This window comes from Chrysochloris asiatica, unplaced genomic scaffold, assembly GCF_000296735.1.
Source record: "Chrysochloris asiatica unplaced genomic scaffold, ChrAsi1.0 scaffold00194, whole genome shotgun sequence".
Classification (NCBI taxonomy): Eukaryota; Metazoa; Chordata; class Mammalia; order Afrosoricida; family Chrysochloridae; genus Chrysochloris; species Chrysochloris asiatica.
In genome coordinates this window covers 1,141,079-1,162,165 of record NW_006408712.1, presented here as the reverse complement: position 1 = coordinate 1,162,165, position 21,087 = coordinate 1,141,079, and the positions used below count along the sequence as shown (strand labels likewise).

Sequence of the window (21,087 nt, the reverse complement as noted above, 5' to 3'; positions counted from 1 at the left end):
ATACCTGCTCATAGCCAATAATTTGTTAACATTTAATAAATGCTGTTAATTTTCTCTGTGGTCATTTGTTTTAAACAAAATAACAGGAACATAGCAGCCTCAGGAATAATTCTCCTTACTTGGAGGAATTCAGCATTTAGCATAGTAAAACATATATAATGTAGATAATAAATGTAATAGTAAAACATATATAATGTAGACAAGGGAGTCCTTGTCTTGTAAGAAAAGTAAGTTTAGGATAACATAGGTGGGCAAGCAACAAGATTGATGGTTCAAGGCCACCAGCTGCTCCACAGGAGAAATATTATGCTTTCTGCTCCTGCAAAAGATTTGAAAGCTTCAGAAACCCTCTACAGATTTGCTATGAGTTAGAATCAGCTCGATGGCACTTAACAACATCAATTCTAGATTTTAGTTTAATTACTTAACATTTTTGCAAAGTTGCATATGCATAGAGTTTAAAAGGTAAATAATGCTCAAATGCTTTAAATGAAATAGCCAGCAGTTCCCTGCCCCATGTCTTCCACTCTATATTACCTTGGCCTCCAGTGACAAACTTCCACATTTCTAAATGGCGTGTTTATATTGTTCTCTTGCTTCATCAAATTTAAACAGTGTTTATTGCTATTGTTGTTGTTAGTTGTCTTCAAGTGATTCTGACTCATGGCCACCCATATATGCAGAGTACCAGGGGGCACCTCGGAAACCGTATGCAAGGTCGCTGTGAGTCAGAACCTAATGGATGGCACTTAACAACAACAATAACAGGGCTTCAAACAGTTCATGGGAAAATCCCCGTATCTTTTAATTTAGTTTTTCCATGAACTTTTTGAAGCACACTTGTAAGGATTTTAAGGGCTTTTGGAGACTGGCATATCTTCTGAGACACCTGAGGGTAGGTTTGAACTGGCAACCTTTCTACTAATACTTGAGCATTTAACCATTTCTGCCACCCAGGGACTCCATGATATACTTATTGTATTTGGGATAAATAATAATTCACTGCTAAGCCAAGTGATATGTCTTATGATTATACTTCCTTTCTTATACAGTTCTATTTCCTGGAGTTAATCATTGCCTCATTAATGTTGAGGGATTTTATTTGTTTGCTAGCTTCTTTTTAACACCAGTCTTCCCACACTTTCACAGCATAGTTTTCCAGAATGTTAGGTGAATCAGAAAACTTGTCAGAGCAAGTAGACAGCAATGTTTTAAAAGATTCTTGAGTAAGCAGGGTAATTCAATGTTTTAAATCTGGCTTCCATTTGTGAAATGTGAGCACCTGCTTCTTTTGTCTACCATTTTCCTAGTTAATAGGAAAGGGAAAAGCAAGGTGTTTTGTTATAAAAACAAGATCTGGGAGTTGCATGCATCATTCCCGCTTTCACTCCACTGACCAAAATGTAGTCATATGGACATACCTAGCTGCATGGGGCGTTAAAATACTTTGTCTCTAACTTGGCAACCTTGCTAAAAGTCTTTTGCCTTGCTGGAAGTCATACAAGACTTTTGCCTTGTTAAAAGTCATGGGAAAAAATTAATGGTGTATTGGGGGACAGTTAGCATACTGTTCAGAAAATTCATCAAATTGTCTCTTCATTTGTAGGATCTCCATAAATTCAGTGATCTGCTTTTTTGTTTATTTTTTTCCTGCTGTCTACATGTGTAAGCCCTTTAAACTTACAGATACATGTCTTTGATATCTGGAAAATGTTCCTTATACTGGTTTATTAGTAATTTCTTCCACATGATTTTCTCTAACCTCTTTTTGGATCTTCTTTCATATCTTATATATTTCACATTGATTGTCTAATTTCTTTTATCTTATGTTGCTCATCTCTTTTATTCTTTTTTTGTTTCCTTATTTGTTAGAGGCACATTCTCAATTAGTTACTTGAGAAAGGATACACAGGATATAAAGCTATTGAGTTCTTTCATTACTTCATTTTGTGTTCACTTCTTCCCTTTTTTTTTCATCCATCATGATTTTCAGTAATTTTCAGTAATTTTATTTCTCTCATATTACTCCCTTTTTATAGCATCCTTTTCTGGTGTGGCGCTGTGGGTTAATGCTCTGAACTGCAAAGTCGGTTTGAATTGCAAGATCGGTAGTTCAGGCTTACCAGCTGCTCCTTGAAAACCCTATATAGGGTCACTATGGGTCGGAACCAACTTGATAGCACTTAATAACAACATTCTGGTTCCATGGTTGGACTGTTTACTCTTATCTCTCTTAGGATGTTACAGTCGTTTTGAAACTTTTGTTGGTTTATTTCTGATATTATCTCTTTTCTCTGAGTTTCTTCTGAGTTCCAGGTGCTTAGCTTTCATATTGGAAGCTTTCCTTTCTTGTTTGATACCCTTAGCTTTCTGTTATATTTTAGAGTTAGGCAATATAAAATGGATGGCAAATTCTATGTCTGTAAACAGAAATTGGTGACTTGTTGGTTTTAATGTAGAGTAAGTGATAAGAGTGTTGAGATATTTTATACAGAGGGAATCCCCAAAAGTATCTATATGCTTTTTCTATAGGACTGTTTTAGTTTTTCCAGAGTATTCTCATTTAATTTCCTCTCTGGATTCTCAACATTTAGTATGAATCTCTTTGTTTTCAGCACAGCATCTTACTAGTGTCTCCCCAAATCTCAGGTGTACATTCTTTAGAGAATAAAACTTCCAGTCTCCTTCACAGGTAGGAATGAGGTACTTGCCTGACTGTTGTCTGTAATCACTAAGTGGAAGATAAGGTTCAGCTTCTAATTATTTCTTATTTGAGGGACCTTCAAAAAGTTCACGGAAAAAATGGAATGAAAAGATAGTTAAACTTTTCCACGAATAATTTGAAGCCCATCCTACAGATTTAGCCAATTCTGTTTTCATGATAAGCTTTCTATTGTACCGAGTAAGTGAACTCTTAATCCCTCTTTTCGTTCTAAGGACCAATTTTGCTTCCTCCTAACAATGTTTCTGTCTGTAGGAATTTAGGTTTCATCCTCCTCCATTTGTCTCTTTCATATACATTGTTGTTGCAGGATTTAGTTGTTCCTTCTCTATTGAAGTTTATTTCTCATGTTCCTTCTTGTTTTGTGGTGGAAATGTCTTTATTGTGCCATTTTAGAACTAACAGTGCTAGATAATTATATTCAATAATAATAAAATACTTTTGCCATAAGAAAAATTTTGTTTAAAACATTTAATTAAAACTATTGAAACTAACTATATAAAATTCTGGGTGTCCTAAACCAAATCCATAAAGAAAAAAGGTATAGTAAATATGAAAAGTGCGGACAAACATTTAAAAAAGCAAAAACAAAAAACCACAAACACAGCTAGACTTCATTGACAATGGGCATAGATAGTTCACCTGAAAGAAAACTCATCTTATAAAGAAGCATAGATAAATCTGAGAAATTTCAATTAATTATTATGAGCTGCCATTCTTAATCATTGTTGTGTGCTGTTTTCTGTTGGTTCTGACTCATAGTAACCTTGTATAGGGTTTCCGAGAGCAGCTCACTGTAAGTTTGAGAAAGCCATGTTAAAAGGTATCCTCAGATATTATTTATTCTAGATGAACTGGTATGTAAGTATGGCCTTTTTGGAGAGCAATATAAATACAGGACCAGCCACTGGTGCTAGGCTCTAGGGATATAAAAATCAATCAGTTTAAGAGTTTATAGTTGAATGGGGAAGATAGATTAAAAATTTACAGGTACACAAATGCCAAGGCAAAGTGATCACAGACTGCAAGATGGATTTCTCTTGATAAAAATTTGGTCTTCTTATTGTACTGTAAATTATAGCTAAGCTAATCTTTTTCTCTCCCCAGAGTCTTTCTTCAGTTCATGTGGTAGTTTACATAAACTAAGTGAAGAGCCATTGATTCCTCCTCCACTTCCTCCTCGAAAAAAGTTTGACCACGATTCTTCAAATTCCAAGGTAGTCAATAGGACTTAGGTTTGCCACAGCTTTTTCCAAGTTGTACTTATTCAAAACAGCACTCTTCTTTATAAAGACATTGCCAATTATAACTTAGCTAACCTTTATGATCTTTAAACATTTGGGTTGTTATATTTGAAAAGTACTTTCAGTAATTATTTAAACCTCTTGATACCTTTTCTAAGAAAGAGTCTGGATGGATTTCACTGATATTTTGAAGCACTCAGTACTCCAAAAAGTTTTAGTGTTCTAATGGTACTTGTCAAATTTTAGGTTGCATCAGAATTACATATAAGGCTTGTTAAAGTGAGGTTGTTGGACTTTGTAAGACTGGGGTAAGACCTGAGAATTTGAATTTCTAACAAGTTCCCTAGGATGTGTGTCCTTTGCTCACACTTTGAACTACTGTTCTATGCCTCACTGGGAAAAGTAGAAGTAGATGCCTAGTAAACAAAAAGCTGGACATTAAACCCTCTTATCTTCTTCTTCTTTTGTGTTTATAAAGCTTTGTATTGCTTGTACTCATTCATATAATTATATTTAAATTTATTAAATATATACATAAAGCCCCAAGTCTAAGATAGGACATTTCATATATGAAAATACTAAGCTGGACCCTAAGGTAAAATGGGAGGAATTTACTCATAAATCAGAAAATAAACCGTATTAGTCTATTTTGAGCCTCTAAATTTAGCTTTATATATAATTATTTTTTAATCTTGATAAAACTTTTTCTTACATATTTCTCAGGAGAACAGAGGTGTAGTTTAATTACATTTTTATTTTTGAGGGAAATATGAAATCTGATGATGATCCTCCTGCTATTCCACCGAGACAGCCGCCTCCTCCAAAGGTCAAACCAAGAATTCCTGCTCCTACAAGTGCATTTGATGGGCCTCTGCATAGTCCACCTCCACCACCGCCAAGAGATCCTCTTCCTGATACCCCTCCACCGGTTCCCCTGCGGCCTCCAGAACACTTCATAAACTGTCCATTTAATCTTCAGCCACCTCCAATGGGACATCTTCACAGAGATCCAGATTGGTTCAGAGACACTATTAGTACGTGTCCAAATTCGCCAAACACTCCTCCTAGCACACCCTCTCCAAGGATACCACGTCGATGTTACGTGCTCAGTTCTAGTCACAATAATCTTGCTCATCCCCCTGCTCCCCCTGTTCCACCCAGGCAGAATTCAAGCCCTCTCCTACCAAAACTGCCACCAAAGACTTACAAAAGGGAGCTTTCGCACCCCCCATTGTACAGACTGCCTTTGTTAGAGAACACAGAAACTTCTCAATGACCTTAGCCATATGTAGTCATTGACACTGGAATGGTATTTGTAAAGTTCTTTTTTTTTTTTTTATTTATTAAAAAAAAGGCATAGTATTTTATTACTTTCTACAAATAATGCTCTTATAAGACTGCTACTGATCAAATAAGCTACTCAAAATTGGTAAAAATCAAAATATGGAAATTCTTCACCATTTTCCTCAGGTGATCAGTATCATTGCCTTGTCTTAGATCCTCAGTGCTGCCATAAGGCCAGTATAAAGAATTTATATTTGCACTGTAGACTCTGCTAAAATATGGTTTAAAGTAACCCATTGATTACACTGAAAGGGGCTAGCACATTTGTGGAATTTTTCAAGTTTGTGTAATCGCAGCCTTTTTTAAGGCAATGAACTTACAGAACTATAGGGGGTGTATAGTATTACTGCTTTTTAAATCTCTTTGACCATCTTCTAGTTTTTCATACATCTAGGAGAATTGTGAGTAACACCTACTGTTCTTAAACTCTTTAATGCCATGTCTTAAATGCCAGTATTTGCTGCTGAAGACAAACATGAAAAGTAGGATGAAAACAATAGAGTTAATTGTAAGTGTTTATTATTTTGTCAAAATGTAAGCAAAGACTACCTAACTCAATTATTGAAAGAAAAAAAGGGCCCATTATATAGCATGTATGTCATTCAGATGTGCCTTTTGTTTTCACAGACTAATGTGTCTTTAGCTAATGAGTTGCCTATTGTTTTGGAAAAGCAAAGTTAATATGCCATGTATGTACAGTTTTGTTTATATTGTATATTTAAAGATAATGCTAATAATTATATAAATTTAAGTGACTTGAGGCTTAGAATACAATCTGCTACTAATTCATAAATTCAGAGGAAAAATTTCTTATGGCATAGGAACCAAATCTGCCTTGCCTTCAAAACCTAGTAACTTTCTTTATAAATCTCATGTTAACTGAAATTTTGAAAAAAATATATTTTTTAGACTGGTAAACCAGAAAATATTTAAGGCTTTATTAAACCTTTTTAATCAGAGAAGTGAGTAAAACTTTTATTTGCCATTTGGACATCTTCATTCTAAAGTAATGAAAGCATGTTTTAATGAAAGTGCCGTAGCAGCATTTGTAAAATAGCTAAAAGCCACGTTGTTTATTTACTGGTCTGTGGCCTTTTACTGTGCTTTGTATCAGAGTTCTTAACAAGATTAATAAATCATCCCAGTCTTAATTTTTAAAAGACTTTTAAAATACGTGTTTTCCTTAGAAGGAACAAAGGGGGGTTGAGGAGCTGGAGAGTTTTGTAGAGGTAACATACACACACATTATTTTCAATATTTTGTGCAAATTAAATTACATACCTCTACAGAATTTAATAAGGAGCTCTGGTAGCGTAGAGGTTATGAATCGGGATGCGACCTTCAAGGCCAGTATAGTTCAAAACTACCAGCCGCTCTGCGGGAGAAAGATGAGGCGTTCAGCTCCCGTAAAGATTTACAGCCTCGGAAACCCTGTACAGGGTCGCTGTGGGTCGGAAACGACTCGACGGCACTTAACAACAACAGAATTTAATGGGTGTACAGTTTACTGGATAATCTTAACTGTAAACGTAAGCTGCAAGCTTCTAGTAAGCCTTCTTATGCATTCATAGGATTTCCATCCGATTTAGATAGGTTCCTGGAAGCTGCCAATAACTGTGTGGAATAAGTCCAACCAGGTAAAAATACTCTTAAATTGATTTTATTTTTTAAAAGAGCAGATCATCACACTATCTTTGTGTGAAAAAATGATTTAAACTACCGGTTCATTAAGCCAAATTTGTGATGTGGCATAGTGGAAGGGAGGCTGGTTGTCTTGGGCTCCGCTACGCCCGGGAACGCGGCCTTCCTGGCTTTGTGCATTCGCGCGCGCGCAGTGGCGCTAACATCCGCCACTAGGGGGCGTGCGGCCGTGCGTGTGCTTGTGACGTCACTGCTCGTGGCGCATCGGGTTGCGGAATAGCAATGGCGGCTAATGCGGACTCGGAAACTGAGGATCCGCTGCGGTGCTTCGTGCGGGCTTTGGAGAAGCGGGATGGCACGATATTGCGACTGCAGCAGTACGGCTCTGGTGGCGTGGGCTGTGTGGTTTGGGACGCTGCCATTGTCCTTTCTAAATACTTAGAAACACCTGGGTTTTCTGGCGACGGCGCCCACGCGTTGAGCCAGCGGTCGGTACTGGAACTGGGCTCTGGCACGGGGGCTGTGGGACTTATGGCCGCTACTCTCGGGTAAGAGTTGGGAGAAGGGTCTCGGGAAATTTTACTGCCTTCCCACCCTTCTGCTATCACTCTCAATCGACGTTACCTTATAGGGCAGATGTTGTAGTCACCGACCTTGAGGAATTGCAAGACTTACTGAAGATGAATATTAATATGAACAAACACCTTGTCACTGGTTCTATTCAAGCCAAGGTACTGAAATGGTTTGTATGGCCTTTCAGTTTGTTTAAAGAAAATGATTTATAGTTTGCTTTAAATTGCGTTTTACTGACAGCATGGTTAATACGAAGCAGACTCTATAGGAAAACATGTCTGACATTTTTAAGGGGGGAAGAAACGGAAGACTTTCCTTCTCCACCAGACTACATACTGATGGCCGACTGCATTTACTACGAGGAGGTAACCAGCCCCTTTCTAAGACTTGCGGTATTTCGCGTGTTCTAAAATACATTTCCCACATTTTACTAGCTTCCTTAGAGTATTGTTGACCACACTTGCGATGCTTATTGAGCCTTTTCCTAAATAATGCAAGTTTCACGGTGAAATCTAAGACAAGGTCTCTGTCCTACTGCCCTGTTTATGAAGACTAAGGAGCCTGGTAGCGTAGTGGAGGATTAGCTTTTTAGGCTGCTAGCCGCAAGGTCAACAGTTTGAATTCACCAATCTCTCGCTGGGAGAAAGATGAGACTTCTTGCTCCCATAAAGATTTATAGCCTTTGAAACCCTAGACTACAGAGTTGCTATGAATAAGAACTGACAGGCACCACCACTATTTAATTACAAAGGGCCTGTAAAGGACTTGGGCAGTAAAGAGAAGACAAGGATCACCTAAGACTACATAGAGACACTCTTGGCTTAATTACAGACCTCTGACATATCTTGAGAAAAGCTAATTGTCCCTTAACTAGTGGAGCCCTGGTGTGGCAAGAATCTTGCCATTTGAAAATGTTATGAAAGTCGTGGTAAGATTTTTTTTTTCTTTGATAAGCTAATTTGATACTTTGAATTTCAAGTTAGATTAAAGTTAAATTTTAAAGATGTACGGCATCACTCCAAAATGCACTCATTTAAATCCTTTCTTGGAAAGGACAATCAGTACGATGATTGATTAATTAAGAGAAGCTGATTAGTAGTCATTATGGAAGTTTACTTAAGTATACTTCATTGGACTGATTCAAAGATAGCTGAATAGTAGCTATCTAAAAGTATATAAATATTCTTTCCACTTCCCCAACCCCTTGTATAGTAGAAAATTGTATAAAGTCATAAACAAGAAATGTATTCTTTTGAACAGTCTTTGGAACCATTGCTGAAAACCCTAAAAGATCTCAGTGGATCTGAGACTTGTATAATATGTTGTTATGAACAACGAACAATGGGAAAAAATCCAGAAATTGAGAAAAAATATTTTGAGGTAAGTACTAGCTCTACCTTTGTTAAATGATTGATTATCCTTCAGGGAGTTGTAGTGACTCTGTATTGTAGTATGTGATGGTCGTTTTGGGTGGGGAAACCATTCTACTTACCCTAGTATAAAGCCAAAAAGAGGATCCTTCACATTCTTCCATACCATTCTACCAACTCCCTGCCTCTCCTGCCCCGTATTTTCTGACATATTTTTCTTTTTTCATTTATCTAGTATTTACAGAACAATGTAAACCAGTAATAATGACACTCTTTTTCATATTTATCTGATAAAAGTTTTCACTTTTTTATTAATACTATTATTAAACATGATACTACCTTTTGGGAATGTGTTAATTATGTATGTGTTACCTTTGGAGAGTAGTAAATCATAGAAACCAGCCTTTGATAGATGTTTTACTTCTGTGTTTGCCTAGCAAAGTGGATTAGCACTGTGGTATCATCACTGAGCTCAAGCATAACAATTGTGAGGATGACACAGGACCGGGCAGTTTTTTGTTCTGTTTTCCATAGAGTCACTAGGAGTCAGAATTGATTCGAAGGCACCTAACAAATGTGTTCCTCTACATTTTTATGAAACCTCTAACGTAGATATCCTCCTATCTGTTTCAATTTTTTTCCACCTGCATTCTATTTTGAAGTAATTAAAGGTTCATGGGAAGTTGCAAAAGTAGGAAGTACAGTCACATGTAGCCTTCACCTAGTGGTGATCTGAGCCCATTTTTCATGGACAAAATTCCATCACATTTTAAGTTACTCTTTAGAATGCATCTCTAGTCAATTGCTATAGAGTCACTTCTGACACATGTCAACCCCATGAGTTTGATAGTAGAACTATGTGCCATAGGGTTTTTGATAGCTGAATTTTCAGAAGTCTTTATTCCGAAGCACCTCTTGGTAGAATGAAACCTCCACAGTCTTTCAGTTAGCATCCAAGCCTGTTAACCATTTGCACCAAGGAGGATGCATCTATTGTTCTTAAGTGTCATTGAATCGGTTCCAGCTCATAGTGACTCTATATAGGGTTTCTGAGGAGTGACTGGTGAGTTTGAACTGCTGACCTTGTGGGTCCAGTGCTTATTCTGTAGTGCTACACCTGTATGCATCTATGTTGTTGTTGTTAAGTGCCTTGGAGTTCGTTGTGACTCATAGCGACCCTGCATAGAGTTTCCGAGGAGAGGCTGGTGAGCTTGAACTGTCGACCTTGTGGTTCAAACTGACCTTGCAGTCCAGCACATTAACCCGTAGCGCCACACCAGGACTCCATATGCATCTATGTTGTTAAGTGCCGTCAAGTCGCTTCCGACCCATTGCGACCCTGAACAGGGTTTCCGAGGCTGTAAATCTTTAAGGGAGCAGAAAGCTTCCTCTTTTTCCTGCGGAGCAGCTGGTAGTTTCAAACTGCTGACTTTGTGGTTTGCAGCCCGATTCATAACCACTACGCTACCAGAGCCTCCAATACATCTATACAACCCAACAATTTCATTAGTTGAAAGGACTATGGCTTAATGAGATCATTATATGACTGCCTCAGATAACATGCTAAGATAAGTTTTTTAAATGTGTTTTTCAATATGAAGGATGTAATTGTGCTTTTGGTGTTTTTAAATATTGAGATAAAGCATACATAAAATGCACATATTCCACGTTTTTCCTGTGTAAACACCCAGCATCAAGATAGCACATTCAGAATCAGCAGACTCCCACTTGCCCCTTTCCAGTCAGTGCTCCCTCCAAGGGTAACCACCATCCTGACTTCTGTCACCATAGATCAGTTTCTATTATGAATTTCAATTATTGTCTTTTAAATTTGTAGCTCCTTCAACTGGACTTTGACTTTGAAAAAATTCCTTTGGAAAAACATGATGAAGAATATCGAAGTGAAGAGATTCATATTTTATACATCAGGAAAAAAAAATTGGTAAATAGATTCCTGAATGTTTATCATCTGAGGTGATTTAATCAGCTAGAAAGTGTACTTAGGTTTAATGTATGGTATATGCATTGGCTTTGAAACGGATAAACAGTTGTTTCACTGGACTTTGGCACTAGCTTTCAGTGTTCAGATCACATAACCTACCTGGCCTTGAGTTTTTCTAAATTACAGCTCTGTCAGAAAGATGCTTTTTGACTGATTTATTTTTTTAATATATATAATTATGGAGCTCTGGTAGCGTAGTGGTTACGAATCGGACTGCGAACCTTAAGGTCAGCGGTTCGAAACTACCAGCCGCTCCGCGGGAGAAAGATGAGGCTTTCTACTCCCGTAAAGATTTACACCCTCGGAAACCCTGTACAGGGTCGCTATGGGTCGGACCCGACTCGATGGCACTCAACAACAACAACAACAACAATTGGGCATTACCTCTGACAAATGACTTTAGGTATTTCTGAGCAGTTTTAAAACGCCAAAGCTGAGTGTTTTGAGTTTTTGAACTATATAAGGAAAGGAGATAGTGGGATTCATAATTCAGACCAACCAGTGGTGCCAGAGATACAAAGATAGTAAGAAAAATGGTTTGTACTATAAGGAATCCAGTTTTAATTGAAGCAGTTGTGCAGTTTTAGAAGTAGACTGTTTTTGATGCATAAAGATTGTGAGTTTCTTCATAAGTCTTTTGTTTTTCTTCCCTTGTTTTCAAAAATTGAGATGTATTTTGTTGTTGAGTGCTATTGAGTAGGTTCCAATTTATAGCGATTGTATATGGGGTTTCCAAGGAGCCACTTGTGAGTTTGAACCACCGACCTTGTGGTTCAAACCAACCTTGTGGTCCAGTGCTTTATCCCACAGCACCATACCAGACCCTTTCAAAGTGTTTAATTCAGTAATTCACAAGAGTTGTGACCATCACCACTAATTTTAGAATGTTTTTATCACCCCCAAAAGAAATCCCATACCTATTAGTGTCACTACCCATCTTCAATTACCAATCTATTTTCTCTCTAGATTTGCCTATTCTGGCCATTTTATATAAATGACATCACAATATGTGCCTCCCGTGTTTAGCTTCTTTAACTCACCATTTTCAGGGTTTATCCTGTGTAGTATGCATCAGCATTACAATGCTCCTATTTATGATTGGATATTCTTCTGTAGAAGTATGGCATACTATCCCCGTGCTCCTCAGCTGATGAACATGGGTTATCTTCACTTTATAAACGGTTCTGTTTGAACATTCATGTAAAAGTTTTTGTGTAAATATATGTTATTAATCCTTTTGCATTATACCTCAGTAGAATTGATGGTAATGTTTTGAGCTACTGCCAAACTGTTTTAAAGCAGTGGCAATACTTCATAGCCTCACCAACACATTGACCAACACTTGTCATTGTCCATCTTTTTTGTTACAGTCATCTTAGACTCTGTGAAAGGAACCCTGGTGGCACAGTTGGGTAAGTGCTCAGCTGCTATCCGATACACGTTAGCAATTCAAACTGACCAGCCTTTTCACACGAGACATGTTGTGACAGTTGGCGTCTATATAGATTTCAACTTTTGAATCCCAACAGAGCAGTTCTACTCTGTCATATACAGTTGCTGTAAGTTGGAATTGACTTGATGGCAATGGATTTTTTTTTTTTTTTTCTGATAGCGGATTTGAAAATACACTTCATTGTGGTTTAGATTTCCTTTTCAGTGGTGCTTGTAGGATAAGCACTGTTCTGCTAACCCACCAGCCACTCCTCAGAGTCAGTTTGAACTTGACGGCAGTTACCAGCAACAAGTAGCTAATTATGTTGAACATTATTTCATGTTATGTTGGAAAAGTACTTTGCTTCTTTTTAAATTGGGTTGTCTCTTTATGGTCGACTTATCGTTTATCTAGCACATGAGATGCCAGTGTTTTTTCCCATGCTCTGTTTTCACTGTCTTCATAGTGCATCTTTTTCATACTAGGCATAATGCCTAATATTGCTGTTAGATGCCCTCAAGTTTGTTCTGACTTGTAGTGACCCTATGTACAGTAGCACAAAACACTGCCCAATAATGTGCTATTCTCACAGTTTTCTGTTTCAGTATTATTAAGAGCCATCAAGTCTATTCTGACTCACAGAAACCCTGTGCAGTGGCTGGTGAGTTTGAACTGCCAACCTATTAGTATCTAGTAAATACTTAATCGGTAATAAGAAATCTCTAAAGTTTTTCTCTTTTTGTTTTAGAAATTTCCATCATGAAGCCTCTAACCAGTTTATCCAAGCTTCATAACAACCTGGATAACTTAAGATGTGAATGAAGCATGTGAATACAGCATGGGAAGATTATGTTCATAGATTTTTCCAGCATGTTCTTAAAGATTCAATACATAGATGGCAACCACCTTGGGCTGCCTACAGTAAGAAAAATAACTGACTACCTGCCTGCCAGAGGGGCCTGAAATCCAACATAGGTTACTTAGCTCAACATAACCATCTGCTTGAAAGAAGCATGGAGTCGTTCACTCCTCAAATAAAGATAGATGTTGAGGTTAGCCTAACGTCTGCCAAAAATAAATTTCACTGCAGGATGATTGACTCTGTATATTTTGAGGAAACTTGAGATACATACCTAAATAGATATATTTATTACTGTTTTATGATATTTTAAATGCAAGCCGGTAAATTTTAGTTTGTGTTCAATTAAAAATTTAAAAAAAGTTTTTATATATAATTAGGCAGTTTGTAATCATATGTCTTCATTTCATTGCTTTTAATATAACTTTAATATTTAAGTATTCTTTTATTTTGAAAAGCTGAGAACATTGTCATGTATACCTATATTAGCCAAAGTATTTATTTTTTATTAGTGTACATGCTATATGGATAGTAAATTATGCTGTGGTAACTGAGAAGAAAATATTACAAATTTGGAGGTTTGGAAGGAGAATGTATTCCCTCCCATTTATTCATATGAAAATGGTGCAGGAATTGAAGATCCAGTTTTAGACTCGTACACTCTTCTTACATGTAAAATTTCCTGGAAAATCTGGCTAAAAACACTGGTATAAATAAGCTAACTTACTTACATGAAACATTGTTGTTGTTGTTGTTGTTAAGTGCCATCTAGTCGGGTCCGACCCATAGCGACCCTGTACAGGGTTTCCGAGGGTGTAAATCTTTACGGGAGTAGAAAGCCTCATCTTTCTCCCGCGGAGCGGCTGGTAGTTTCGAACTGCTGACCTTAAGGTTCGCAGCCCGATTCGTAACCACTACGCTACCAGAGCTCCTTACATGAAACATTAGAAGATTTAAATAACTACAATTGTAGTTCTGTAGGAATTTACCAACTGATTTTGATTATGTGTAGTCGCGGGAGAAAGATGAGGCTTTCTACTCCCGTAAAGATTTACACCCTTGGAAACCCTGTACAGGGTCGCTATGGGTCGGAACCGACTCGACGGCACTTAACAACAACAACAGTCTCTTATGAAAGTCATTATTCATTCACTAAAGAGTAATAGTAACCTGAGGGAATTCTGGTATTTTAAAGTGTTAACACATAAAATGTGCCATTTTATATGTTAAACATTGCTTTTTAAGAGTTGTGACTTTGTGAATGTTCAAAAATAGCTTAAGAAAATGAAAATCTAAAGCAGGTGACTGCTTTCAAGAAGTAGCAGCAGCCCTGTTTAGAGAAATTAAGGCTCCTGGTAACTTCATCTTTCCTCTGCCACCCCCTCTTGCTTCCCTGTCATCCATGTTAATATATGTCTACCTTCTACCCAATGAATAATTTTCCCTCTTTCCCTATTCCCCAACCATCATGGAATATTTCTTTTATCAAGAAAACCTTTTCTTAGCTGTTTACAACAGTGGTCTCATAACATTTGTCCTTTTGTGATTGACACTTTCACTTAGCATAATGTCCCACTGGTTCACCCATGTTCTGAGGTGTTTTGTAGATTTATTGTTGCTCTGCAGTGTTGTGTAGTATTCCATTGTGTGTATGTATCAAAGTTTGTTTTCCCATTCTGTTGATGGGCATTTAGGTTGTGTCCGTCTTTTTGATGTGTCTCTTATAGGCAGCATACTGAAGGATCCTGTTTTCTTATCTAGTCTCCCTGTCTCTTTTTCTGTTTTGTGACTTATGTGGTAGTTTGCATGGGAGAACACTAGCTTTACATTCATCCTATCGTATATCATTTCACTGCCATTATTACAATCCCCTCCATGCATCATCAAACAACCAAAGGGCACACCCCACAAGCCTGTCCTTGGTCGCCAGCACACAGCCCTCCTCCCTCTCTGAGTCTAGAGTCCCCAGCCATTCCATCTCTCCACATCATGTCTCTGCCTCCATCTCTGGCATCCCTGTCTCTCTGGGCAGGGTCCCACACTCCGCCCTTCTCCCTTGATGGTCCCAGGGACCTCCGCTCCTGGACTACAAAGTCAACCACTCCTCTCCTTTTGCTACAAAACGGCTACCTTTACATTTCCAACCCTCACACTCAGTCCTGATAGCACTTACTCACTGTTGTACCACAAGAGTCCTGTCTCCATCTCTGATTTTATCTTCCTCTGTGCCCTCTCTCCCTGTCTTGACTGGTGTATTTAATCCATTTCAATAGGTAGGAATTTGCTTAGCTTTTGTTTTGTGTGTGTGGTGATGCTGGTTTCCTTGTTCCCATAATTTTCTGCAGAGAGTTCATTTTGTTAGTGGGTTTGCTTTTAATTTTCATTTCTGTTGTGTTAACGTTTGCTAAATCTTTCTGATTTTCCTTTCTTATTTTGATGCGAAGGCATATTCATTTTTTTTGAGGTTACCTTGTAATGTTTTTCCCTGTTTAAAACGATCTGTTTTATGTTGAAATCTACTTGACTTCCTTGTCATTTTGAAGTTTTGTATCTACACTATTGCTTATATCCTTGTAGTTGACTTCATTGTGATTTGTTATCTCTGGTTCCCTGTTTTTAAGTCTTGTTTGTTTTGCTTTAAATACTTCTATATCTGGAGTCCTGGTGTGGCACTGCGGGTTAATGCCCTGGACTGCAAGGCTGGTGGTTCAAGCTTACCAGCCACTCCCCTTGGAAACCCTACACACAGGGTCACTATGGGTTGGAACTGACTCGACAGCATTTAACATCAGCAGCATATCTGGATTGAGTGCTGGGTGATATTGCCAAATGTTGATCATTACTGGTGATTGGAATGCAAAGATTGGGAACAAAGAAGAAGGATCAGTAGCTGGAAAATGTGGCCTTGGTGATATGATGCTGGAAATTGCATGATAGAATTTTGTAACACCAATGCTTTGTTCATTTCAAATAACTTCTCTAGACAGCATAAGAGACAGTGTTACACGTGGACCTGACTAGATGTGGAAAGAGACGATAGAAAAGCTCCATATTATCAGCTGAAACAAGGCCAGGTGCAGACCATCAATTGCTCATATGCAAATTCAATCTGAAGCTGAAGAAAATGAAAACAAGTCCATGAGATCCAAATATGACCTTGAATATATCCCACTTGAATTTAGAGATCATCTGAAGAACAGATTTGATACATTAAACACATAAGAGCGAAAGACCAGAAGAGTCATGGGATGGTTGACATAAAGAACATCACACAAGAAGATAGCAAAAAGTCATTAAGAAGGAAAAGGTCAAAATGGTTGTCAGAAGAGACACTGAAACTTGCTCTCCAGTGTAGAGATGCTAAAGCAAATGGAAGAAAGGAGGAGGTCCAATAGCTGAATAGAAAATTTCAAAGGTCAGCTCGGGAAGACAAAGTCAAACATCAACAACAAAATGTGCAAAGATTTGGGAGTCAGAAAACCAAAAGGGAAGAACACGCTCAGCATTTTTCAAGTTGGGGGAACTGAAGAAAAAATTCAAGCCTCGACTTTTGTTACTGAAGAATTCTCTGGGCAAATTATTGAATGATGCAAAAAGCATCAAAAGAAGATGGAATACACAGTCCGTACAAAAAGGAAATGGTTGGTGTTCAACCATTTCAAGAGGTAGCATATAATCAAGAGCCAGTGATACTTCAGGAAGAAGTACAGGTGCATTGAAGGAACTGGTGAAGAACAAGGCACCAGGAATTGATGGAATAAAATTTGAAATCTTTCAAGAAAGTGAGGCGGCACTAGAGGCGCACTCACTCATCTATGCCAAGAAATTTGGAAGACAACTATCTGGCCAAGTGATGAAGAGATTCATATCTCTTTGGAAGTTGTCTTCCAAAGTCAAAGAGAGGTGACCCAACGGAAAGCAGAAATAATTGGACAATCTATTTGATATCCCATGGGAGTAAAGTTTTCTAAAGGTGATACAGAAATGGCTGCAAGCATACATTGACAGAGAACTTCCAGAGGTTCAAGGTGATTCAGAAGAGGCCGTGGAATGAGGAATATCATTGCTGATTTCTGGTGGATCTTGGCTGAAAGCAGAGATAGAAAGATGTTTACATGTGCTTTATTGACTATGCAAAGTATTTCTATTGTGTGGATTATGACAAGCTATGGACAACATTGCGAAGTATGAGTATTCCAGAACATTTGATTGTGCTCATGAGGAATCTGTACATGGACCAAGAGACAGTTGTTTGAACAACTTGGAAACACGGAATTGTTTAAAATTAAGAAAGGTGTGCAACAGGGTTGTATTCTTTCACCATACTTATTCAGCCTGTATGCTGAACAAATAATCCGAGAAGCTGGCAGGCATTAGGATTAGAGGAAGACACATTAACAACCTGCGGTATGCAGATGATGCAACCTTGCTTGCTGAAAAGTGAAGCGGACTTAAAACATTTACTGATGAAGATCAAAGAGCACAGCCTTCGGTATGGATTACATCTCAATGTAAAAACAAAAATCCTCACCACTGGACCAATAAACAACATATCAACGGAGAAAAGATTAAAGTTGTCAAGCACTTCATTCTTGGATCAACTATCAACAGGGAAGCAGCAGTCAAGAAATCAAACGACATATTGCATTAGGCAAATCTGCTGCACAAGACCTTTTTGAAGTGTTGAAGAGCAAAGATGTCAGCTTGAGGACTAAGGTGCACCTAACCCAAGCCATGGTATTTTCAATAACCTCATATGCATGTGAAAGTTGGACAGTGAGTAGGGAAGATCACAGTAGAATTGATGCTTTTGAATCATGGTGTTGGAGGAGAATAATGAAAGTGTCATAGGCTGCCAAAAGAACAAATAGATCTGTTTTGTAAGAAGTGCAGCCAGAGTGCTCCTTGGAGGCCAGGATGGCCAAACTTTGTCTCTCATACTTCGGACATATTGTCAGGAGGTACCAGTCACTGGAGAAGGTTATCATGTTTGATAAGGTGGAGGGTCAGAAAAAAAGAGGAAGACTCCCAGCGTGATGGATTGGCAAAAGTGGCAGCATCAGTGGACTTAAAAGCGTGGCAACAATTGTGAAGTTGGCCTAGGACTGGGCGGTGTTTTGTCCTGTTGTACATAGGGTTGCTATGAGTTGGTACTGACTCAATGGCACCTAACAACAACAACAACAACAACATATGAATGTAAAAGCTGGACAGTGAGTAAGGAAAATCATGGTAGAATTGATGCTTTTGAGTTAAGGTGTTGGAGGAGAATATTGAAAGTGCCATGGGCTGCCAAAAGAACAAATAGATATGTGCTGGAAGAAGTGCAGCCAGAGTGTGCTTCTTGGAGGCCAGGATGGCCAAACTTTCTCTCTCATACTTTGGACATGTTTTCAGGAGGGGCCAGTTGCAGGAGAAGGATATCATGTTTGGTAAGGTGGAAGGTCAGAGAAAAAGAGGAAGACTTCCCAGCAAGGTGGATTGGCAAAATGGCAGCATCAGTGAGCTCAAGGGTGGCACCAATTGTGAGGTTGGCCCAGGACTGGGCAGTGGTTTGTTCTGTTGTGCACAGGGTCACTATGACTTGGTACCGACTCGATGACACCTAACAACAACAACTTCAAATGGTTGTTGTGGTCTGCTGCTGTTCTCAGTCTAAAGAATACCCTTTAGTATTTTTTATGAAGTTGGTCTTGTTAGTACAAATTCTTTTAATTTTTGTTAATCTGGAATTGTCCTAATTTTGCCATCATGTTTAAGCAACAGCTTTGCTGAGTATACGATTTTTGGTTGGCAATTGTTTTTGTTTAGAATTTTGTATATTCATCCCCTTGCCTTTTTGCCTGCTTGGTTTCTACTGAGAAACAGGACTTATTTGTTCTCCTGAAGGTAACTTTTTGTTTTTCCCGTGCTGTTCTCAAAATTTTTCCTGGTCTTTGGTTTTGGAAAGTGTGATATGAAATGTTTTGGTGATTTTCTTTGGGGATCTATCCTATATGGGGTTTGTGTTGCTTCTTGTATGCTATCTTCTGTCTTTCATGATGTTAGGAAAGTTTTCTTCCATCAGTTTTATAACAGGGTTGCTATGGGTAGGAACTGACTTGACAGCACTTAACAATGTATTCTGGCTAAGGAGCACTGGTAGCATAGTGGGTTATGCATTGGGTTGCTAACCAGAACCTCAACATTATGAATCTAGCAGCCATGCCACAGGAGAAAGATGAGGGTTTCTGCTCCCATAAAGATTTGCAGCCTCAGAAAACCCTACATAGGGTCATTATGAGTCAGACTGATTCCGTTTCACTTATAATCATCACTACCACCAGAAGACCATATTCTGGCTGACCCCAGCAAGTGACATACTTCACTCACCTCTTGCACATGCCTTTTAACCCATGTTGCTGATGTCTCTTGTCTCCAAGTCATGTTTTCATTCTCAGATTGGCAGGATCCACCATCAATATCTTTCTCTATGTATGACAAGCTTCTACATCATATCTCCCAATTTTATTCCCATGATCTGGTAGTAAAGCAACCAATAATAAGCTAACCTGTGACTTCCAGCAATATGGCAGACTAGGCAGATGTGCTACATGACCCCTTTACAACAAGGATACAAGAGACGAAATGAAACAGACACATAAAAATCCTGGGACCCTGAATTTCAGAGGAAAGGTTAGAGAAATGGATTGAACACTTGCTGGGGGTAGATGCTGAGCAAGAATGGCCAGCAAGAGAGACTAGTGACTAGCTATTATCAGACACAGCACAAACATTTAGAACTTTTGTGAGCAGTTTTAGTGACAGAAAGTGGTCTGAGCAGATTCACAGGCAACAGGAAAGGTGTGATTCTTCCCAGTGAATCAAAGGCATGATATTTTTATTAAAGGGCCCCAGGTTTTTTTTTAAGTTTATTCTTGTGAATTATATAACAATTCACTTGCCATTTCAATGGTCTTTATGTGTATTGAATACGCCCTCCATATTGTGCAATTATCACCAGTGTCCAGTCCAATTTCTTTCATCATCTGTAAGAAACTCAGTAGGAAGGTTAAGCACTCAGCTGCTAGTCAAACCCACCTAGTTGATCCACAAGAGAAACACTTAGTGATCTGCTTCCATAACGGTTCCAGCCTTACAAACTTCTACTCTGTCATTGGAGTTGGGCTTGACAGCACCCATTCCCCCTAAGAAATATCTCCCCATTTCCCCTTCCCATCTGCCCCTAATAACCACTAAAAAGTTTGGTCTCTATACATTTGCCTATTATAAATATTTCATGTGTGTTGGGATCATGCATGCAATATTTGCTGGAAGCAAAGAGGACTTGAAATAGTTACTGCTGAATATCAAAAGACCACAGCCTTCAAATATGGATTGCACCTCAATGTAAAGAATATAAAAGTCCTCAGAACTGGACCAATAATATCATGGTGTGGCGCTATGGGATAAAGCACCAAACGGATCACAGGTCAGTTTGAACCACAAGATTGGGGGTTCAAACTCACCAGGCATTCCTTGGAAACCCTATATAGGGTCACTATAATGCAGAACCCACTTGACAACATGTAGTAACAACAACAAATGGAAAAAATATTGAAGTTGCCAAAGACTTCTTTTTGCTTGTATCCACAACACTCATGGAAGCAACAGTCAAGAAATGAAACACCATGATGCATGGAGGGGATTGTAACCATGACAATGAAACGATATACGATAGTTTGAATGTAAAACTGATGTTCTCCCAAGGAATAGTCAGAAACATCACCATAGAAAGCTTGTAAGTCTGTCTTCTCTGCCTATGTTGTTGTTGTTAAGTGCCATCGAGTCGGGTCCGACCCATAGCGACCCTGTACAGGGTTTCCGAGGGTGTAAATCTTTACGGGAGTAGAAAGCCTCA

At 38.5% G+C, this 21,087-nt stretch overlaps 2 protein-coding genes across 3 annotated transcripts in view; both read left to right on the top strand.

The window, feature by feature from the left end:
• The window catches only part of SOS2 (son of sevenless homolog 2 (Drosophila)), a 129,564-nt gene extending 123,092 nt beyond the window's left edge, over positions 1 to 6,472 (top strand). Inside the window, exons 22-23 of one of the 2 annotated variants that reach the window (XM_006872334.1) lie at positions 3,830 to 3,939; positions 4,730 to 6,472. In XM_006872334.1, coding sequence (XP_006872396.1) covers positions 3,830 to 3,939; positions 4,730 to 5,242 — 623 coding nt within the window. In that variant the 3' untranslated portion in view covers positions 5,243 to 6,472. The remainder of the gene's footprint in view (positions 1 to 3,829; positions 3,940 to 4,729) is intronic. The other variant, XM_006872335.1, reaches the window with a different exon arrangement.
• Positions 6,473 to 7,197: 725 nt separating this feature from the next.
• VCPKMT (valosin containing protein lysine (K) methyltransferase) lies at positions 7,198 to 13,252 on the top strand. Its single transcript, XM_006872333.1, has 6 exons — positions 7,198 to 7,499; positions 7,583 to 7,693; positions 7,817 to 7,889; positions 8,785 to 8,904; positions 10,732 to 10,836; positions 13,077 to 13,252. The coding sequence occupies exons 1-6, from the start codon at positions 7,234 to 7,236 to the stop codon at positions 13,089 to 13,091; spliced, it is 690 nt and encodes a 229-aa protein (XP_006872395.1). The 5' UTR covers positions 7,198 to 7,233; the 3' UTR covers positions 13,092 to 13,252.
• Positions 13,253 to 21,087: the final 7,835 nt, after the last annotated feature.

What these genes read in the sequence shown, in the direction of transcription:
- VCPKMT (XM_006872333.1), top strand. Translation starts at nt 7,234, where the DNA reads ATGGCGGCTAATGCGGACTCGGAAACTGAGGATCCGCTGCGGTGCTTC. An exon ending in CAAGCCAAGGTACTGAAATG is followed by an intron (nt 7,694 to 7,816) that starts GTTTGTATGGCC and finishes GACATTTTTAAG; the next exon opens with GGGGGAAGAAACGGAAGACT. An exon ending in TTGAGAAAAAATATTTTGAG is followed by an intron (nt 8,905 to 10,731) that starts GTAAGTACTAGC and finishes TTAAATTTGTAG; the next exon opens with CTCCTTCAACTGGACTTTGA.